The sequence below is a fragment of the Vipera ursinii genome, assembly GCF_947247035.1.
Source record: "Vipera ursinii genome assembly, chromosome: 3".
NCBI classification, from domain to species: domain Eukaryota; kingdom Metazoa; phylum Chordata; class Lepidosauria; order Squamata; family Viperidae; genus Vipera; species Vipera ursinii.
This window is the reverse complement of record NC_139516.1, coordinates 17478123-17500153: the sequence shown is the minus strand read 5'-3', so window position 1 is coordinate 17500153 and position 22031 is coordinate 17478123. Positions and strand designations below refer to the sequence as shown.

General features: G+C 38.1%; 1 protein-coding gene across 3 annotated transcripts in view; it reads right to left on the bottom strand.

Annotated features, from left to right (window-relative positions):
- Positions 1-311: 311 nt before the first annotated feature.
- ZNF217 (zinc finger protein 217) overlaps positions 312-22031 on the bottom strand; it is a 39958-nt gene continuing 18238 nt past the window's right edge. For 2 of the 3 annotated variants that reach the window (XM_083357414.1, XM_083357416.1), the window contains exons 2-6: positions 14826-16596; positions 10613-10738; positions 8003-9490; positions 5241-5367; positions 312-3412 (exon numbers count right to left, since the gene is read on the bottom strand). In XM_083357414.1, the coding sequence (XP_083213540.1) occupies positions 5258-5367; positions 8003-9490; positions 10613-10738; positions 14826-16224 (3123 nt within the window). In that variant the 5' untranslated portion in view covers positions 16225-16596 and the 3' untranslated portion in view covers positions 312-3412; positions 5241-5257. Of the gene's footprint in view, positions 3413-5240; positions 5368-8002; positions 9491-10612; positions 10739-14825; positions 16702-22031 lie in introns of those variants that run through there. The other variant, XM_083357415.1, reaches the window with a different exon arrangement.

The window sequence follows — 22031 nt, the reverse complement described above, 5'->3', positions numbered from 1 at the left end:
CTTGCCCTCCACCATATAGGCCACAATTGGTTTTTTTTTTAAACTCTACTCCCAATACATACACACAAACACACACAAATATGAAATAAATGTTCTTTGTAACCGTGTGAAATAATAAATACATCTAGGGCACTAGCTTTCTCAACTCATAACTACGAATGAACATGCTTCCGTTTTGTTCTTTTCAAATATATTCAGAAGACAAAAAAAAAGGACAAGAGTATTTGCAAAACAAAAACCAAAACCCAACCTCTCACCACGTTTGTATTTACATCACATATAACAAATTGCACTAAATTGAAAACGCAGCATAAATTAAATGACTTTTATGGTGTCTACAGTTCAACAAAATAAGAATTTAACAATTATAAATCATGGTAGAAAGAAATAAATATAACAATTGTACCAGCATTCTCATCACTATTACCAAAAAGAAAAGAAAGAAACACACAGTAGTATCCCATAGTTAATACTGATGGGCAAAACCTATTTTGGAGATCAATGTTGTAATTTACAAATAACTACAAATAAGCAGCATCTTTTTCTTTTGACCTGGTTGGTATCCCATCTCTGCCCAGAAAGGTTTAGTGGACTATGCTTAAGGAGTCTTTTGCAATATCCCATCAGCAGCTTTCCTTCATCTGGACATCCCCTAGATGTATAAAGGTAAAGGTTCCCCCGCACATGTGTGCTTGTCGTTTCCAACTCTAGGGGCCGGTGCTCATCTCCATTTCAAAGCTGAAGAGTCAGCGCTTGTCCGAGGACATCTCCGTGGTCATGTGGCCGGCATGACTAGACGCCAAAGGCGCACGGAACGCTGTTACCTTCCCACCGTAGTGGTCCCTATTTTTCTACTTGCATTTTTACGTGCTTTCGAACTGCTAGGTTGGCAGAAGCTGGGACGAGTAACAGGCGCTCACTCTGCTACATGGCACTCGGGATTCGACCCGCCAAACTGCCAACCTTCTGATCGACAAGCTCAGTGTCCTAACCCACTGAGCCACCACGTCCCTAGATGTATAGATGAGCTCAAAGAATGACCAAGCCACCGTGGGACCCTGTTGCATGTGTGAAGAGTTAAAGTCCACACAATATGCAGAAGTTGCTGCAAATGTAACATCAGAAGTCTGAAGGGAAGTAGTATTCCCTCCTGCAACCCAATCCAACTCCGATATAGACTAGAACAAGAGTCAACCAGGGCTTCTCATAGGGACTTACAGTAGGACAGGAAAAAGCTTGTGCTGCAGTAATTCCTGTGCTTAAAAGGGAAATGGGAACCCTGAGTGGGAACCTAAGGCCTCTGGTCTTAATTTTGTCTTCAATTGAGAAGGGTGCTTCTAAGCTTCTAGAAGACTGCACCAACAAAAAGCAAGAGATGCTTTTAAAATCTGTAATTAAATACAGACCTGTTTTTTTTAAATTATTATTTTATTAAGCTCCATTATTTAAAAAACAGAATGGGGAAAAAAGAGACAAGACTCATTGAAGCTTCAGGAAAAAATAGATCAGCCATCTTTCAAATGTATTTATCTTCAAAAATAGGCTATAAAAAGTGCAAAACTAGGAAAACAAATCTAGATTTTATGTACATATGGCTCAGCTTATGAACAGGAAAAGGGTAAATTTTGTACAATTTCCTGATACACAGCACTTCATTCCATTGCCAGTTTTACAGAGATAAATTTTTTCACACACAGGAAGTCAGAAAATTAAAACGCTTCCAAAATTGCTTGCTGGGTGTGAAGAAAACTTCCAAGAATGTCTACCTAGCTTCTGCAAATTTACATCTGATAGGAAACACATTCAAACAGTGCAAAAAGTATTTTTGAAACCATTTTTGTTCTGGAAACCTGGATATGTCAAAGAGAAAATAACATTTAAGCTGTTAAGGCTTTTACAAAATACTTGGAATATCCAGCTTCAACATGTACAATTCATTTTTTTCAGCCAGCAAACAATTCTCCTATTCAATTTTCAGTCCTGTGCAGTTTGAAACAAACAAACAAAACCCTCTAGGATTTAAAAATAAAACAACAAGCAATCTTTCCTTGTTAAATTTGTCACTCAACTTTGGGCTAAACAACTTACAAAGTGTATATAGACAAAAATTACCTCACAAGAACCCTTATACACACTATTTTGGTTTTGAAAAAGAATGTTGGACATATGCCCTGATTTTTCAAATGGGACCCAAGTAGTACTTGTAGCTATATGGAGAAGTGTGACTGTAGAATCTCTTATAAGGGAACACAAGCCTCCAATTCAAGGCAACTCCTGTGTGCATCACAATGTATCTAAAAAAATTATCCTGACCCAAAGCAAACAGTCTTTGAGAGGGGGACTAGTGGTATGGGCAACCTGTGGGAATCTTCCATCTATGAAGCTATGTGAGGAAGGCAGACTGAACCTTCAGTTTGTCAAGTAATTATGCAAGAGTTGGTATAGTTGGCATTGGTGTTTGAGAGGAATCTTACATTCCCTCTTAGGCATATGTACACAATTTATTTACATCTATACATTTTTGCAAAATGATGCATGTGTAGGGGTGAAAATGGCATTTAAGAAAAGAAAAAGGGGTAAACTGAAATACCCAGAAGGTACACAGTTAAAAACATTCTGTGTTTATTGTAAGACAAGAATTATGTCTTTATGTCAAGGCTTTGAGTAGTTTTAATCCCTATACCAAGGGTCTCCAACCCTGATAACTTTAAGACTTGTGGACTTCAACTCCCAGAATTCTGGAAGTTGAAGTCTACAAGTCTTAAGGTTGTCAAGGTTGGAGACCTCTGCCCTACACACTATCCAAGAGTGCAATCAATTAATTCCATTCCCTTATGGAAGAGATGTTAAAAGAAAAATAAAAACAAGATTCAATTAGAGAAAGTATGATGTCTCCAAAGATAGCATGGTCTTGTTTGGTGCTAAATGTTCCTGATATAATCTGAGAGGCAATAATGGTGCTTAAAATGAACATAAGTAATTCATGAAGGGGTTTTGTTTCAAAAATTATTTCTTAAAGAAGAAAACAAAACTTGAAAATATTTAGGCAAAAATCCTCTCTGTATTTCAATGAGGGAAACATAATGTACAGCTTTACCTGAGATGCAAGGACTGCACACAACATCAGCAGCACTCACATATGCAAAAAATATATTTAAGTTGAATATTTGGTCTACCGTAATTCTAAGAAAAAAATATTCAAGATTGGGAAAAGATACACACACTTGGACAACACTGTCTTGGACAATAACGTTTACATTGCTTCATCCAAACAGGATCAAATCTTCCATTACACAACTGTAGTGTTTTTCCTCTGTGCACAATAAAATCACAGCTTAGTTTGGTAGCTTTTGTCATTCTATCATTCTCAAGAGATGAACTGTAAGGTAATTCAAAATCTGTGTCTTCACACCTGGAATAGAGGAAAAAAGGTTCTTTTCAAACGACTCACAACAGATGCAAAAACGGTATTTTTTTAGCATCGTTTCTATATTTTGTAAAGGCATTGATCTTTCTAAAGATTTACTCCAAAATGCAGGAAATGTGGTATTGAGCTTTAGGTAAAAACAAGATTCTTTGGGGTCAGATTTCATTTTATGTAATTTAAGGTTGCAATGGAAACTGGCTTGTGGAAACTATGGTGTGTCTGTTGTAAAGTAACAGTATTTTCCAGCAGTACCTACTGAGGCCCTGAAATTAAGTCTAAGTTCTAATTACAAGCTTTAACCTCAGAGCCATCTTAGGAAGAAATATCATTACTTTATGGTGAAACGAAAGACACGAACCACACGTACTCTGGAAACTAAACACATAACATTTTTGGGAAGCAATTTTCAGTTCATATTATCACATCACCATTATCTGGTACAGGGTGTATATTTAAAGGTGTTGTTTTATTCCTAGCATTGTTTTATCTATTGGTTGGGAGTTGTCCAGAGTTTGATATCAGATGGGCAGCCATATAAAAGTTTTAAATAAATAAATCAGCATCATTGCTCTTTCTTTTTCTGTATTTATTTGTTAAGAAATTAGAGGATTATACCACAATCAAACACTGTTTGAGAGAGACATTAAAACAATTTTTGCATTTATCAAAATGCTTCCTGTAGTTTGGAAAAAGCGAACCATTGAAGGGTCTCATCACTGAAAAATCTAAGCCAACAGCTAGCTTTCTATGATTCACAGCACTATTTGTATGCCAAACTGTGTTTTCTACAAATTTGCTTATCCTCAAAGATAGCAATCACATTGGCTCAGAATGACGCTTTGATTGCTTGAGCATCCCTATGACTTTTTTGGCTATTTGGCAGTAAAATCACAAACTTGGAAGAAAATATTTTAACTAAATGCTCTTAAGGCTGCTCTTTCAGTGAAGCAAACTAGATCTGAACAGAAGCCTAACTTAAGATTCTGCCTTTTTCTCCCAGTAAGATATACTGGGAGATGAACAATCCGCTCAGGAGCTATAGCAAGCATTAGACAGTGATGGATACTGGGAATTGTAGTTCGGCAATATTTAGTGGGTTAGATTTCCCAGTCCTCCATTAAAATCCCTATATGATAGAAAGTGAAATGCATAATATTTTTTCTGGACAGCTGTTCTTTTTATTTTAAGTAAAGCTATTTTAATAGTTTGAGAACTGCTTAACATATGTTAACCTCTAACATTTTCCAAACAAGAAATGAAGAAATTTTGTCCCCGTAATTCAATCTTGAAAACCTTACGATATTTCAAAGATTACTACCAAACTCTATTTTTTAAAATGCCAGTATGGGAAATGTGTTAAATGTAGGATATCATTAATTGCATTTAATTAATATTTCACTAACTTTAAGTAAAATCAACCTTAATTTTGTCTTGGCTCACCCATACTTTGGAATACACTTTTATAACACTACTTTGAATCCAGGGGTAAATTACACACACACTTTAAACTAGACAATTTACCTAAACCTTTAATTTTCCAGATGTTTAGCGACATGATAGATCAGAGAATTGGAACCTATAGTCTTGACACATCCACAGAGCACTGAGTTAAAGAAAATTCTTCTATATTAAAGTGAAGGAATCTGACACCCTCCAAGTGCTACTGGACCATAACTCCCAGAAAACCCAGTCAACATGGATATGGTAAAAGATGAGGGGTGCTGAAATTCAGCAAGACACAGGGACCCCACAGGTCTTTCAAATAGCACTGGAAATGTAAAATATGTATATCTATGCGTGAAGTGTGCCTTACCATCTGTTGCAGCCAAATCATGTTTTTTTATCATTCAGGCGGTTATGGGTATTGCCAAGAAAGTTCTCATAACTTCGCTTTTGCAGCAAGGAATTAGATAGGTGTTGATACGACACTGGTCTTTTTCCTAGTAACAAACATTGCAATATATTAACAAAGGAATACAGATTAAGACAGGACTATTAAGTGCATGATCCCTATAAATGTGTCTTATGTATTTCTCTCTGTCATCGAAATACACTACTGTCTCCTCATAGAACTTGAAAATATAAAACTATGACATATTCACGAGTCCCCCCCTCCCATTTTCAAGTACGATAGTGAAACCTAGGTATCTTTGCATTACAGCTGATTAAACATTATCATTTCACTGAAATATCAACAAAACCTTTCAGTAGCTGTTGTTTCTATTATCTTTCATAATCGTAATGACTTTTCATCCCAATTCAACATTTATGATATCATATTAAAAGCTCAGAGGCATTCGGAGAGAATTAACATAGTAGCTATTGTAAATATTTAGGCTGCCTAAACATTAAGCTAAGGGAATCACATTCAGACTGTCCTTTATCCCTATTATTGGTTAATGACTCTCCCAAGCCAAAACTGAAGGGGCAACAATGGGTGTATCTTCTTCGCATAGGCATTGGCACATTCACCATAAACCAGGGGTCCCCAACCCTCGGTCGATGGACCGGCACCAGGCCACAGCCTGCCAGAAACCGGGCCACATAAACAAAGCCCCATCCGCAAGATGCAGGCAGGACACAAAACCACGCCCCCTCTGGTCCGCGGAAAAAACCTCTCTCCGTGGAACCAGTCCCTGGTGCCCAAAAGGTTGGAGGCCTCTGCCATAAGCCACCAAACAACAAGAACAGCAAGAATTTACGCTTTAGCTCAGATCCTATCAGATTCTTAAAAACAGATGAACCATACACTCAGTATCCAGAGGATACGATCTGAATTCTTTTAATCAAGAATCTTCACACAAATTCTTTTGACATTACAGAGTGTGTCATGTCGATGAACACTGACTTCCTCAAATCCCCCTTTGCACTTAGAGATTCACTAAATTTGAAGTCCGATCTGTAATCAGTTACAAAACCAGTTAACATTAACTTACATGGAATCACACTGTACTTTATGTACGTGTTTTAGAACTCCATTAATACAGGCAAGCTAAATTTAAGAGCAATAATTGTTTTAAAACTGTTATGTTGTATTTTTGTGGGTAATGTTTTTGGAGGGGGAAAAAGAGTACTTGTACCTGCTATCCTCCTACAAATAAATAAATAAATTTTCCACCATCTCATCTCACTTTAGCTTGAGTGATAAGATGTATCAAAACTCAGCAATTCTGCATTATTTTATTTATATTCTTTCTCTATGGACAGCACCTAATAAACATAGCACCTATCTGGATTTAGGACTGAGCTGCCAATCTCAAGAATATTTAGATGAAAGATCATTGGGAATTGTTACAGAATAGATTGGAAAGTTAAAAAAAAACTTTTCAAGGAAAATGGCAATCAATTTTTGCCTCACAGCCTATATTGAATATGAAAAGTCATAATCCCATGTGGTAGGGTGTACATCAAGAGTCACCCAGGGACCTCAGGTATTTCATAAGACCTCACACTCAGGTTCTTGAACCCCACCAACATTTGAAACCGAACTGCAAGTTTTAATGGGACAGATTGTGAAGTAAACAAGAAGCAATCATATTAAATATATCTAAAATTTGAATAAAAAAGAAATCAAATGTAATTTAACCTAAACTCAAGTGCCCAGGGCAGCCCTCAAACAAAATGTTGAGCATCCCTATTCCTGGGATTACTGCATTGTAAATAAAAATAACAGATTGAGAGAAGTTCATACCTTCATTAAAGATTCCCACAGTGGGACAAGATAAAGGGCTGCATCTTTGTAAGGACTACATCAGATGTTTAATGCCTTGACTTTTCAAGGTCTCCGCCCGAATCCCTGGACAGACGACAACTACCACCCAATGTGGCAGAAATTAAAAATCTCAGTGGTCTAACTTGGTATCAGGCAGCTATCTAGATATGAAAACCAAGGATGAAGCAAATACTAGTTTGGAGGGTATCTTAAAAATACAGGTAGTCCTCGACTTACGACAGAATTGAGCCCAACATTTTGGTTGCTAAGTGAGACATGTTAAGTGTGCTTTGCCTTATTTTACAACTTTTTTGTCACAGTTGTTAAGTGAATCACTGCAGTTGTTAAACAGCTGGCTTTCCCACTCACCTAGCTCAGCGGTAGGGAACCTTGGCTCTTTTATGACTTGTGGACTTCAACTCCCAGAATTCCTGAGCCAGCTGTGGCTGGCTCAGGAATTCTGGAAGTTGAAGTCCACAAGTCATAAGAGCGCCAAGGTTCCCCACCCCTGACCTAGCCTATCAGAAGGTTGCAAAAGGCGATCACATGACCCTGGGACACTGCAACCGCCATAAATATGAGCCAGTTATCAAACATCTGAATTTTAATTGTGTGACTTTGGTGATGTTGTAAGGATTATGAGAAAAACGGTCATAAGTCAATTTTTGTTGGTGATGTGTAACTTCGATCGGTTACTAAACTGTTTTAAGTCAAGGACTACCTGTACATCAAGAGTTGAATGAAATTCTGGTTTGATCTCCCAATTTCACTCCCAAGTATTCTTTGTTTTAAAGAATGTTTTCTTTTTGCCATCATTCATTGCTGAAAACTAAGAAACTATATAAATATATATATATATTTACCTTCTTTTGAAGAGCTGGGGATGTGGTTGCTACTCGATCCACAGGAACTGGCAAATGACCCCGGGCTATATGTTTCGTATGGTTTTAGAACAGTCATTGGATTTACAGCATCTCTTTCAGAGCTCATGAGCCCTTGTTTGAAAGACAGGAGAGAGGCAAGCTTGGTGTGTGAACATTCCTGAGGAATCAGACCTGAATATTTGCCTGAAAGAGGTAATCTAGCAGCTTCACTCTCTGTCCGATGTCGAGCAGAGTCAATCTGCTGCAGAAAAAAGAGATTAGGCCTAAGTCTTTTAGAAGGCAGTCCGTCAAATCCCACATATCTATTCCCAGCAGATCTGCTACTTAAAACCTCTACTTCTCGACTAGTTGACCCAGCAGCTTTGGTCAAAGGGTTCTCCAAAGAGCTACTGAAGCTGCTATTCCCCGTTCCTAACTGAGAAGCCAAAAGTCTTGATTTCCCTTTATCTTGCACTGAAATGCGACTAGGGCTCTGGTGCATTTCCTGCTGTCTACGGTTATTAGTCTGAATGCCAATCATTTGGGATTTGCACGATTTCAAGTTGCTTGGTACCAAGCTGCTGGAGTTTTGTCCTGAGAGAATAGGCCCTTTGCTTTGTGGGGCAGGACACTGCCTCGCCTTCTCCACAGGCTGAGATTTTGATTGCGTGAGGAAGGAAGATTTGATTTTCCCAGAATTAAGAGGCAGCGGTAGTACATCCTTGCCTAAAAGACAGGGTGGGCAGCCTGTACGTCTGGCTTTATGAGCAGCCTTATTTCTAATACTACTTTTAGTAACTGCATTGAGATTATTAGCAGACTTATGCGTCAACCGTTGATGAATGATGAGAACTTCTGGATATACCGTCCGGAAAGTACAAAAGGGACAGGTGCTGGTTGCTAAGGAACACCGTGAATGACGAATTACTGGAGGCTGAGAAGATAAATTTAAGGGCTTTTCTTGAACTGTTAATCTGCATTTTGAGTTTTCAGTAATGTCACTTAAATCCACCTTCGTTTTGCCACCATAAAACACATTTTTTGTTAACTCAGAGTTCTTCTGTTCAGTTCTGTTCACAAGACTGTTCGCCTGGTGATCCACTGTGGTTTTTTCATGTTTTAAAACTGAAACAGATGCACCCTCTTTCAAGCCATCGCAGACCGAGTTTTTGCTTGTGTCCTGAGTTATATTTTTTGGCACACTGTAAAAAGGGTAAAACTCTTCTTTCTGTTGTTTTACAGGTGGGACGACTCCTTTGGCATCTTTGGCGTCTTCAAGGAGCCTTTTCAGATTTTTGGTTTCTGGAGCATGACCGCTTACTGACAAGAAGCCTGCCTCCTGGGAAGGCAATAACCCTTTACTGTCATTTTTCAAATCTGCTGAAGCTTCTGTATGTTTGTCCTTGTGATGCCTCTCTAAATGATAGCGCAAAGAGGTTTTCTGCGCTGCTGCATATTCACAAAATTCACATTTGTATGGTTTTTCGCCTGCAAAAAATAATGAGCCAAAAGTAAGAAAACTGCCACTTCCTTCTTTTAATTGACCAGAAAACAGAAATATGCTTTTCCTTTACTGCTACTAAACATCTTAGAACAACAAATATTTTGCCAGAATAATGGTTTCACTAATTGCACTTAGGAATTGGGCTTTGATTTCATTTTTAGATATTAAAAGGGATGGCTTGCTTAGCCCAGAGAGAGAAAAAGTAAGGACATGTTATACTGCATGTGGTGCCTAAAGCCTTTAATTCTTCTTCTGTCTTTATACGCATGTAGGACTCATTTGTTAGCCTGCCTGAGGCTTTTTCCAACACTGTACTGCAAATCCTTAATATTTACCTTGCTCGTTCTCCTGGAGATACAAGGCATGTTTGAAGACCTTCAGGCCTCCCAATTGCTAATCACAGCAATTTGCAGAATAATTTGAATTCATAGACTTGTTTTACTCCAGAAGCTAAAGTTGGCATGAACAGTATTCACTCTTTCCTCTACTTCCCCCCCATATCATCCAACCAGTAAGACAGGTTTGATTGAAACAAACAAAAAGATTTGACGGGCGGGTGGGGAAATTGAGAAATATGCCAATATTCTTGGTATCAGAAGTAATGGAAGTCTTTCCTCCCAACACCGATAACAATCCTAAAAACTGCAGATCAACTGTGGGCTATAAAGTGAGATTAGCATATAGCAGGAACCTTAATAATGCTCTTTTGAAATCTCTGCTAAAAAGCTAACTCTTGTATCAAAAAAAAAAACCTTGATAGCCAAGAGCCTTTCCAGATTTTTAAACAGCTGACTCACAATTTTGGGATTTATAGCAGGATAGGAAGGAGACAACGGCCAACCATTTTGTAACATTATCCAGAAATCTACACGGAAAGTAGTCTGATCTCCTCAATAACTCTAGGAACGTTTTATTTGTTTAACTTTTTTACCCACTCCATTGGTTTGGTGGTCTCTACTGTCAAGGGAAACTTACCCTATTTTATCAGCTTGAAACAATGAACAGCTTTTCCAATGAACATCAAAACTGAATCATGTTTGCTTTTTACTTATTGAAAATGTTCTCCTTTTGATTCTTCACCAAAAGCGTAATCTAGTTTTCTTTACCTGTATGAGTTCTGAGATGAATATTGAGGTAATAGTTTGAGCGAAAAAACTTTCCACAGTAGCTGCATTCTCTAGTAGCTCCAAGGTTTTTAACTTTTGATCTTTCCAACCCGTCTTCATTTTTATCTTTAGATTGGGAAAAAACAAAAATAAAGAAAAGTAAGAAACACAATTCTGGACATACTGAGTAGTAATTGAGCAACCTCTGTAATAATTTGTTCACTCGTAGATACCTTTTCTGAAAATATACTTTTGTTTTAAATAAAGGATTATAATAATAAGATAAAAATAGTAAGTAAACAAGCAGAGTGCTGTTAATGTACTTCCTAAAAGAGGAAAATGAACATGTATCTCTATTTATATCTGTATATCCGTATGCTGCAAAATTGTTAAATAAAAAAAATGGGGGGAAAATAAGACATAAGAGGACTTGGCTTATTTTGCAAAGATATCTGCCAAGAATACAATATTCCTGATCCTCCAGAGAGATTTTACTCTAATCTTTTTGGGGCCTACAGAGTTTGGAATTGACATTTGAGGGAGGGAGGGAGGGAGGGAGGGAGGGAAGGGAGGGAGGGAGGGAGGGAGGGAAGGAAGGAAGGAAGGAAGGAAGGAAGGAAGGAAGGAAGGAAGGAAGGAAAGAACATTCTTTCTCAAATACATGATTTTATCAATCTCATTCACATTACTCACACTTACTCAGTGTATTTTGTGCATCTAATTCACCATCTTCCTGCAACCCTTTGAGAGCTGCATGTATGCTGATCAGTGTACGTTTAAAGTGACAAAGTTATTCTATTCCTATTCCCGTTCCATTCCATTCTATTCTCAATTCAATGCTATCACACAAACATATTCCATCAAGGAGCAGATTTTAACTATGGCAGTGAGATATAGTTGTGTGTAAAAGTTTTAGTTGTCCATGGTCACTGTTTCAATGGATTGCAGGAAGACCATAAAATGGCACAGCCTCTACAAGATGTTACTCAACATAATATCTTTCTTGAAACACATATGCTAATAATAATACACAGTTGTTTGCAGGGTTTTTTTTTAAAAAAAATTATGAATATGCTGTGCAAGTTTGAAAACTCTGTCGGTACTTTGTAACCCCATTTTTGCTAGAAATAGCAGCTTCCAAATCTTTCCTCTGGCCAACTAATAACCTTTCTATTCCTCTTTTTGGATGTTTTACCCACTCTTCCTTGGAAAGTTGTTCTAGGTCAAAAATATTCTCAGGTCTCTTTTGCATATACTGCATCTTAAAGACGATCATACAAGTCCGCAGTACTGGTAATCCTTGACTTATAATCCTTGACTTTAATTCTTCTTAATTCTTTTTAATTTTTTGTATCAGTGTTTTAAGTACCCTGTAAACCGCCCTGAGTCCTTCGGGAAAGGGCGGTATATAAATCCAATAAAATAAATAAATAAATAAATAATAGTTCCGTTAGTGACTGTTCAAAGTTATAATGGCACTGAAAAAAGTGAGTTATAACCGTTTTTCACACTTATGACCATTGTTACATCCCCATGGTCATGTGACCAAAATTCAGACGCTTGGCACCTTGACTCATATTTATGACGGCTGCAGTGTTCCAGGGTCATGTGATCCCCTTTTCTGACTCTCTGACAAGTCAATGGAGAAGCCAGATTCAATTAACAACCGTGTCATTAACATCTGCAGTGATTCACTTAACTGTAGCAAGAAAAGTCGTAAAATAAGTCAAAATTCACTTAACAAATGTTTTGCTTAGCAACAGAAATTTTGGGCTCAATTGTGGTCATAAGCCAAGGAATACCTATAATATCTGGCATTTGTGAAATAGTTTTGAGTTAACAGACTGCCACAAAAAGCAGAAAGACAATTCCCGTGCCTTTCCTTCAGTTCTTTTTCTTTGATATTCATTAAATATTTATTAATTTTCCCCCAATACATCGTTGTTTTTTTCTATGTTAAAACCACAGAGCTAAAATTTCAAAGTAAAATTTAATGTTGCTATGGAATGATTTTTTTTCTTTTTAAAAAATTATTTTCACCTGAAATATTTTAAACTATCTGTTATTTTAAACTATCTGTGTAGGTAGAACCACCACCATTTTAGATGGTAAATGCCCTCTAGGCAGCAAAAAAGACATTGGTGGACTGAGAGATTTTCACCCCTACCTATAGGACCATTACATTTAAAACAATTGGGGCATTAAAAAAAAAAGACATCTGGGCACAAGAGACAGAAATATTTTTTTGCTAGTTCTTTTTCTCACATGGACGCACACGTACACGTCATCTTAGAAAGAATGCAGTGGCATTTGGCATGCAGGCTGCAGAAACAGCTCACAAAAGTACAGCCCTTCAATGCAACTATTAAGTAGTGATTGGATCACTTTTTCAGGTTGCATAGGGGCCCCTCCCAGGGAACACAATTTGGCAGTTTGCACTCTGCAGGATTTAATCTGAAAAGCAGATAACAGGATAACAAGGGATAACATTATGTACTAGGAAGAATTTTAAGTGGGATGGGAAACATGGATAGAGTAGGCTTGTGTAGCTTAGCTGTAATTCCAAGTGGGAAATTTAAGCTTCCAAGAGCCATTCTTAAAGCTGAAGCAAGCAGTCATTTTTAAAACCATGCTGCAGCCACGTGTTTTTATTCATTAGAAAACTTCATTGTAAAATATATGTTTATTTTGTTTTATAATTGGCAACCTCACATCTTACTGCCTTGTGTAAATCCTGTATTATTTAAAAGAGAATTAATGCTACTTAACTTTAAGGAAGAATCCTTCTATATTAGAATCCTATCAAGATTCTACTGGAGACAAGAATTTATTTCTTCAGTTATCCTTACTACATTTTTATTTATCTTATAATATTTGTGCTTTGTATAGTACAGTATTTTATACCGTGAGCTGCCCAAATCTCAATACAAAATCACCAAATCATCAAATTTGAAAGGTGAAATATTTTGCCCGATCTAATTTGCATGCAACACTCAGGGATTATCACTAGAGGGCAGCAGACACTGCATTATGCTCATTTAAGATTGTTTCCAGCTGTAACTGCATTGAACTTTGATTAACAGAACTGACTCTTTAGTTAGTGGTGAGTTTAAACGTGATACTGGTTGTTTTATATAAAAAGGACCTATGTAGCTATCTCAAAATTTCTGCCAATTTCTCCAAAGCACAAAGCAGAGTACAGGTAGTCCTCAATTTACAACCATTCATTTAGTGATCATTTGCAGTTATAACAGTGCTGGAAAAAAAACTCATGATCATTTTTCACGCTTATAACCCACTGCAGAATCCTGTGGTCATGTGAACAAAATTCAGAAAACTGGCAACTAACATGGATTTAAAACGGTTGCAGTGTCCTGGGGTCATGTTATCACCTTTTGCAACCTTCTGACAGCAAAGTCAATGGGGAGGCCAAATTCACTTAACAACTATGTTACCAACTTAACAAATGTGGCAAGAAAGATCGTAAAATGGGGCAAAATTTACTTAACAAATGTCTCACTTAGCAACAGAAATTTTTGGCTCAATTGTGGGCATAAATTGAGAATTACCTGTATTGCATAACAAAAGGATTTACCAGTATATCTTTAGTTGAGTAAACTCTCAGCTGTCTAGCATCAAAGGAATGAAAATATCCATCTGTCTAATCCTCCATTACACTATATTTTTATACAATTCTACGCACCAGTCATAATATTCATATGAAATGTTATGCATTTTAAGATTATGCAAGCATCTTTCCCTTTGGTGTAGATGCAAATCTACTAAGCACATTGATTTGTGCTTTAGATTGTAAGCCGCCCTGAGTCTTCGGAGAAGGACGGGATATAAATGGGATTTTAAAAAATATATATCATGCCATGAGTTAAAAATAGCGTATGATGATGCTGTGATAATATTCCTTGGAAAGCATCAACAAAAACTCTCCCCTCCATATTTCTCTTTAATACGGACACCATTGTTGTTGTTAGTTGCGAAGTCGTGTCTGACCCATCGCAACCGCATGGACAACGTTCCTCCAGGCCTTCCTGTCCTCTACCATCTTCTGGAGTCCATTTAAGCTCACGCCTACATCCATCCATCCAGCCACATTCTCTGTCGTCCCATTCTTCTCTTGCCCTTAATACAGACACCATATTAAGAACTAAATGAACAAACTACATTTTTATTGTGAACAGTTCTTAAATGGGCTTACCTGAAGTCTCTATTATCCCATCCTCAGAGCCATCTTCAGACACTCCCTCCGACCGTTCGGCTCCGTTCTCATCCAGGGTCCCAGGATCAGGAAGGCATGTTCTCAGCTGCTTCCCTTCCTCACAGCCGCTTTCTGAATCATTCCTCTGTTCTTTCTTATGGACTCTGGAGTGGACTCTGGAGTGAAGGACGAGTTGGTGGTAAGTTCGAAAGGCTTTGTTACACTCTGAACAATGGGTAGGCTTGCCTTTGCTCTGGGACATATGCAACGAAGGCACTTCGCGGCAAGGATACTTAAATTTGTCTTGTGGCACGTTACCAATCCCTGTGTAATTTCCACCTCTGCTTCCCTTGGTCTTTCCTGTGTTTTCAGGCTGGTTGGCTTTGCTTGCGTTCCAAATCTCCCCGAGTTCTTCTTTATCCGAAGATGAGTCATCATTGTCTGTGCTTCCCTCTTGACCAGCATCTTTCGTTTGCCCGTGGCCAATAGCAACTTTACCTTTAGTAGCCAGCTGCCATGCCTGATAGGTACTGAACGGATCCAACTCAGCAATCCATTTCACGGGCTTTTTCTGTTTGCTGTTATTAGGAGGAGAAAGTGGCTTTAGGTTTAAAAACTGCAGAAATTCTTCTCTGGGTGTCTTACTTTCTTTGCCATCCCCTTCTGATGGAGAGCCATTACTGTTGGCTAGGGAATCTTTAGTATGCACTTTGCTGTGCGCAATTAAGCTTTCCTTGTTCTGAAATAGAAAGCCACACACCATGCAGATTTTATAAGGGGATGTTATACTTTCTGTCACTTGGTCCTGAACAACCTCATTTATCATTACCGGACTCTCAGATCCTTGCAGTGCCTTGCTGCGAGAGCCAGGTTTCCCGGTGTGAGTCCTCATGTGATTTTTGAGGAACCAGGGTTCTTTAAATCTCCTTCCACATACATTGCACCAGTAAGTGAAAGAATCCTTGTGCTTCCTCATGTGGGCTTCAACATCAAAAGCCTCATCAAATGTTTGTCCACAAACCACACAGCTGAAGTCCTGGCTATCCTTTTCATTTACATCCAGTGATGGCAAATCAATTCTCCCTTGTCCTTTGTCAAGATGGCTAACATACTCCGCTTCCACACGCAAAACTGCTGGTTCACAAAGTGTCGGTCTATGCTGCGTTAGCACATGCTTACCGAGATCTTCTGAATGCTTGAAAGTCTGTTCACAAAACATGCAGTCTAAAGAGACACATACTTCACCTTGCATGAAGAACTTCTCTTGCAAGTTCTTATAGGAGATTGTGTTGGCTCCTTTTACTGGCATAGTGGCATCATTATTGTCCATTCGTGAGCCAACAGTACTGGCTATACCTTCTGGACCATCCATGTACACCAAAAGAGGCTGAGTTGGCATATTTCCTTTGGCAGTTTTAACAAGAAGTATCAAGTTGTTTTTATGCAAGAAATAGGGCCACTTCAGAAATTTCCCAGTTGTTTAGCAGCAGGTGTTTGAGCCCTTCATGACTCCTTCAAGAAAGGGCTACTGGGCATTCTGCTCATCTGTAGATGTAGCTAACCCTCTGCCAGAAAGAAATAATCTCATAAAAAATGTTGCTAGCTCTTGTATGAAAGAGGTGGAATTGCTTATGTTGTTCTGCAGTTTATGTAACTTGCTTTCAGCAAAACCGGTCTGTTCACATCTCTGAATTTTAATACTTTGAGCTGCTTCTTCTTCTTAAGCTTGAAGAAAATTGCTGTAGCTCAGAATCACCAAGAATGTCACCACCTATGCGAAGAGAATTTGAAAACAAATTAATGTTAACTTAGAAATCAAAATAAATCAATACAATAATTTGAAACCAAAGACTATATACTTTTATGATATCAAGTATTCTTTCTTCCACACAATGCTTTATATAGTGCAATGAAGTCAGAAGGCAATTTCTGTGTTCTTTTGACACAAATATACAATGTGATCAACAGTTTCCCAACACTTTTAACAAATGCTCCAATGTAATCTAAGTTTAAAGATGTGCAATCCAGCTACGCATTCAGATTTTACTAAACATTTATCTTAAAAATGATGCAATTATCAAAGGAAGTTACTAATCTCTGCAAGGAAACTGCCTTAGGGAGTTACTCCAGAACATTATCTTCAGCACTCTGCCATAAAGAAATAACTGCCTCAGTGAAAGAAACAGGACAATTATTCAGCCATTCCACTTGCAGAATCCTAGAAGTCCACATTATTATCCTAAAAGGGTCTGGGAAATCCCATTTTTTTAGGAATAGTATTCTCTTATTACAAAACCATTTAAGAAGTTGTTTTATGCAAGCCCTTATGTCCCAGAGCATACCGAAGCATTTGTAAAGGCTTACTTAAATATTTCTTTATAAAATAAAATGTGTTTGTAATGTTTAAAAGAAATATAATAGTATTATCTTAAAAAAGAAAAGAAAAAAGTATTTCCCCATGACAGTAAGCAGTATCTGCTGTCATTTAACACCCAATGAGCAGCCATTTTGAAATCATGGGGCCACTTCAAATGCCAGCCATTTGGAAAGCTTGTTTATGCTCCTCTGAATACTTAAAAACTAAGTCTTAGTTTTAAAACAAAAATATGAATATTTTTGTCCATTAAAAATAACTTGAATATGAAGCTTATGTGGGAGATAAACAAGCATAGCTAAAATATTTGATATTTATTGTCTCTGAACAAGTAGATCAATTACTGAAACACAAATTTACTGGTGGAGGGACAGCTAAGCCATATGAATGTACAAATACTATGAAATAGTGTAACATTTACCAAAATGCTAAATAATAATTTAGTGTAATAAAAATCACCAACGTAGGATTTCAAATTTTCAAAGGTTATTTTTTCCTCTTTTTTACTGCCTATGGTCCAGGCACCTTAAGTAAAAAGAGATTTATTTTGGGAAAAATGTTTTCCTAAAGGCAAATAAATCTGATCCAATTACAAGTATTATATGCATCTTTCCTTTGATTTTAATCTACATGTCATTTGGAATAGTGAAAATAGTAGTACAAAGACAGATGCAAATAGCAACAGAGTGAAAAGTATTATTGAATCTGAATCATATTAAGTACTCCACTTTGATTTGATTTGACCTGTTATTAGGCACAATCAATACAGAGAGAGATGTACATAATAGAGAGATATTGACCTGTAGACATCTATTCAGATTCACATGCATTTCTTAAAATAACGTTTCTTTAATCTGTTGGTCTCAGGACACCTTCCCACTTTTAAAAGTTATGGAGAACCCCTTTCCACTTTTAAAAATAATAGAAAAACTTTGCTTGTATGGGCTTTGCTGTTTACCATATTAAAATTAAAATGGATTCATTCAAAGAATAGTTATTGTCTCCTGTAAAAATAACAATATTAAATCCATTATTTTCATGAAAAAACGTGTTATTTTTATGAGATTTTTTTTAAAAAAAGAGTGACACTCTTTTAATTTTTTACAAATATCTTCAATATCTGGCAAATAATTTTGATTTCAAGGATCCCTGAGAGGATCTTGGGGTACTCCCAGGGTTACTAGAATCACACTTTAAGAAACATTGTCCCAAACAATTTAAAGTGGTTTTTGTAGAAAAATTGGGGACCAGAATACCATGTGGAAGAATAGAATAAAACAGAGCTTGAAGGGACCTTGGAGGACTTCTAGTCTAGCCCCCTGCTCAAGCAGAACCTATACCGTCTCAGACAGGTGATTGTTTAGTCTCTTCTTAAAAATCTCCAGTGATGGAGCGCCCACGATTTCTGGAGGCAAGCTGTTCCACTGGTTGATTGTCCTCACTGTCAGGAAGTTTCTCCTTAATTCAAGGTTGCTTCTCTCTTTGATCAGTTTCCAGCCATTGTTTCTCATCCTTCCCCCGCTGGTGCTCTGGTGAACGTGACCCCCCTCTTCCTTGTGGCAGCCCCTCAGATAATGGAATACTGCTATCCTGTCTCCCCTATTTCTTCTTTTCTTTAGACTAGCCCAGGGGTCAGCAACCTGAAACAGTGAAAGAGCCACTCGGAACTGGTTCCCTCACAAAAGGAAAAACTGGGAGCCGCAAAAAAATGTGTGCACATGCGCATATATGCATGCATGTGCAGAACAGGGTTTGACTGAAGAGTGGAGCCAAGGCGAGATATGCACCTACCCTGCATATTTGAATTGATTGGTTGAACTTTTTTAGTCCCACTTTTTTTTTTTTTTTGGACTGCACATGTCAGAGGACTGGGAGCCGCAGGAGACGGCTGAAAGAGCCGCGGGTTGCAGACCTGTGGACTAGCCAAACCGAAGTCCCGCAGAAAGACTACACTGATTATGTATTACTTGCTTCTGATCATAATCCTCTTTTGCAACATTACAAATTACAAGATACTACTATAAAAGAAGATGGTTTAACAAGTTGCAATATCTGGGCTATTTTCCAAATGGAAACTACTAGTTATTTCCAAAAATCCATCTTGAGAAGATAGGTTGATTTACTACAGTAAATTACCAACATCAGCTAATGTGGCAAAACAACCAAAATATCCTGCTATCAATATCCTGACCCAGGCTGGTCTACTATAGCCTTCTCAGATCTTGGCATCTTCCCAATTGGTGAACTTCAACTCCAAACAGTCTCAGTTACCTTGATATTGGTTGGGAATTCTGGGAGCTAAAATCCAAGATCTGGAAGATTCCCAAATACATTTTATTCCCCTCCTTTTTTTGCAGCACAAATACCTTCTATAAGTATTTATTTCTCATCAATGATAACCAAGATTATTTTATCCTTTATTACATTTAAAACCATGTGATTCTGACCTTTTCTTCCAAAGGATTCAAATTAGGATATATTTATTTAATATACCCAATGTATGCCATCATTTTGCCTGTAAAGTAACACACTGAAAAAGTTTATGCTAACAGACTGATACGAAGTTTGATGTTGTTGTTAGCTGCGAAGTCGTGTCTGACCCATCACGACCCTATGGACGACGTTCCTCCAGGCCTTCCTGTCCTCTACCATCTTCTGCAGTCCATTTAACCTCACGCCTACTGCTTCAGTGACTCCATCCAGCCACCTCATTCTCTTTCGTCCCATTCTTCTATTGCCCTCAATCTTTCCCAGCATTAGGCTCTGCTCCAGTGAGTCCTTCCTTCTCATTAGGTGGCCAAAGTATTTGAGTTTTAGCTTTAGGATCTGGCCTTCTAAAGAGTAGTCAGGGTTGGTCTCCTCTAGGACTGACTGGTTTGATCGCCTTGCAGTCCAAGGGATTCGCAAGAGTCTTCTCCAGCACCACAGTTCAAAGGCCTCAATTCTTTGGCGCTCAGCCTTTTTTATGGTCCAACTTTCACTGCCATACATTGCAACTGGGAAGACCACAGCCTTGACTATATGCACTTTTTTTGAAAGGGTGATATCTCTGCTTTTTAGTGTGCTGTCTAGATTTGCCATGGCTTTCCTCCCAAGGAGCAAGCGTCTTTTAATTTCTTGGCTACAGTCCCCATCTGCAGTGATCTTGGAGCCCAGGAAAATAAAATCTGTCACTACCTCCATTTCTTCCCCATCTATTTACCAGGAATTGAGAGGGACGGATGCCATGATTGTGGTTTTCTTAATGTTAAGTTTCAACCTAACTTTTGCACTCTCCTTCTTCACCCGCAACAAGAGGCTCTTTAGTTCTTCTTCGCTTTCTGCCATTAGAGTGGTATCATCTGCATATCTTAGGTTGTTGATATTTCTTCCGGCAATCTTAATTCCAACTTTTGATTCATCTAGCCCTGCCTTTCTCATGATGTGCTCTGCATATAGGTTAAATAGGCAGGGCGACGGTATACAGCCTTGCCGGATTCCTTTTCCAATTTTGAACCAATCAGTGCTTCCGTGTCCAGTTCTCACTGTTGCTTCTTGGCCCACATATAGGTTTCTCAAGAGACAAATAAGATGGTCTGGTACGCCCATCTCTTTAAGAACTTGCCAGAGTTTGTTATGATCCACACAATCAAAGGCTTTAGCATAGTCAATGAAGCAGAAGTAGATGTTTTTCTGCAACTCTCTAGCTTTCTCCATGAACCAGCGTATGTTGGCAATTTGATCTCTAGTTCCTCTGCCTCTTCGAAATCCTCCCTGTACTTCTGGTAGTTCTCGATCCACATACTGCTGGAGTCTAGCTTGTAGGATTTTAAGCATAACTTTACTAGCATGCAGAAATGAGTGCAATGGTGCGATAGTTTGAAAATTCTTTGGCACTAATTGGAATGTAAACTGATCTTTTCCAATTCTATGGCCACTGTTGAGTTTTCCAAATTTGCTGGCAAATTGAGTGTAGCACTTTTACTGCATCATCTTTTAAGATTTTGAATAGCTCAGCTGGAATACTGTCACCTCCACTAGCTTTGTTGTTGCTCAGCTTTTCTAAGGCCCACTTTACTTCACATTCTAGGATGTCCGGCTCGAGGTCAGTGACCACCTCATTGTGATTATCAGGGACATTAAGCTCATTCTTGTATAGTTCTTCTGTGTAATTTTGCCACCTCTTCTTAATCTCTTCTGCCTCTGTTAGGTCCCTGCCATTTTGGTCCTTTATCATGCCCATTTTTGCATTGAACGTTCCCTTCAATCTCTCCAATTTTCTTGAAAAGATCTCTGGTCCTCCATATTCTATTGTTTTCTTCTATTTCTTTGCACTGTTCATTTAAGAAGGCATTCTTATCTCTTCTAGCTATTCTCTGGAATTCTGCATTCAATTGGGCTTATCATTCTTTTTCTCCCTTGCCTTTTGCTTCCCTCCTTTCCTCAGCTATTTGCAAAGCTTCCTCAGGCAGCCATTTTGCTTTCTTGCATTTCTTTTTCTTTGGCATGGTTTTGGCTGCTACCTGTTCTACAATGTTGCGAACCTCTGTCCATAGTTCTTCAGGCACTCTGTCTATCAGATCTAATTCCTTAAATCTATTTGTCACCTCTACTGTATATTCAACAGGGATATGATTTAATTCATACCTGAGTGGCCTAGTGCTTTTCCCTACTTTCTTCAGTTTAAGTCTAAACTTTGCAATGAGAAGCTCATGGTCTGAGCCACAGTCAGCTCCTGGTCTTGTTTTTATTGACTGTATAGAGCTTCTCCATCTTTGGCTGAAGAGCATATAGTCAATCTGATTTCTGTGTTGACCGTCTGGTGATGTCCATGTGTAGAGCCATCTCTTGGG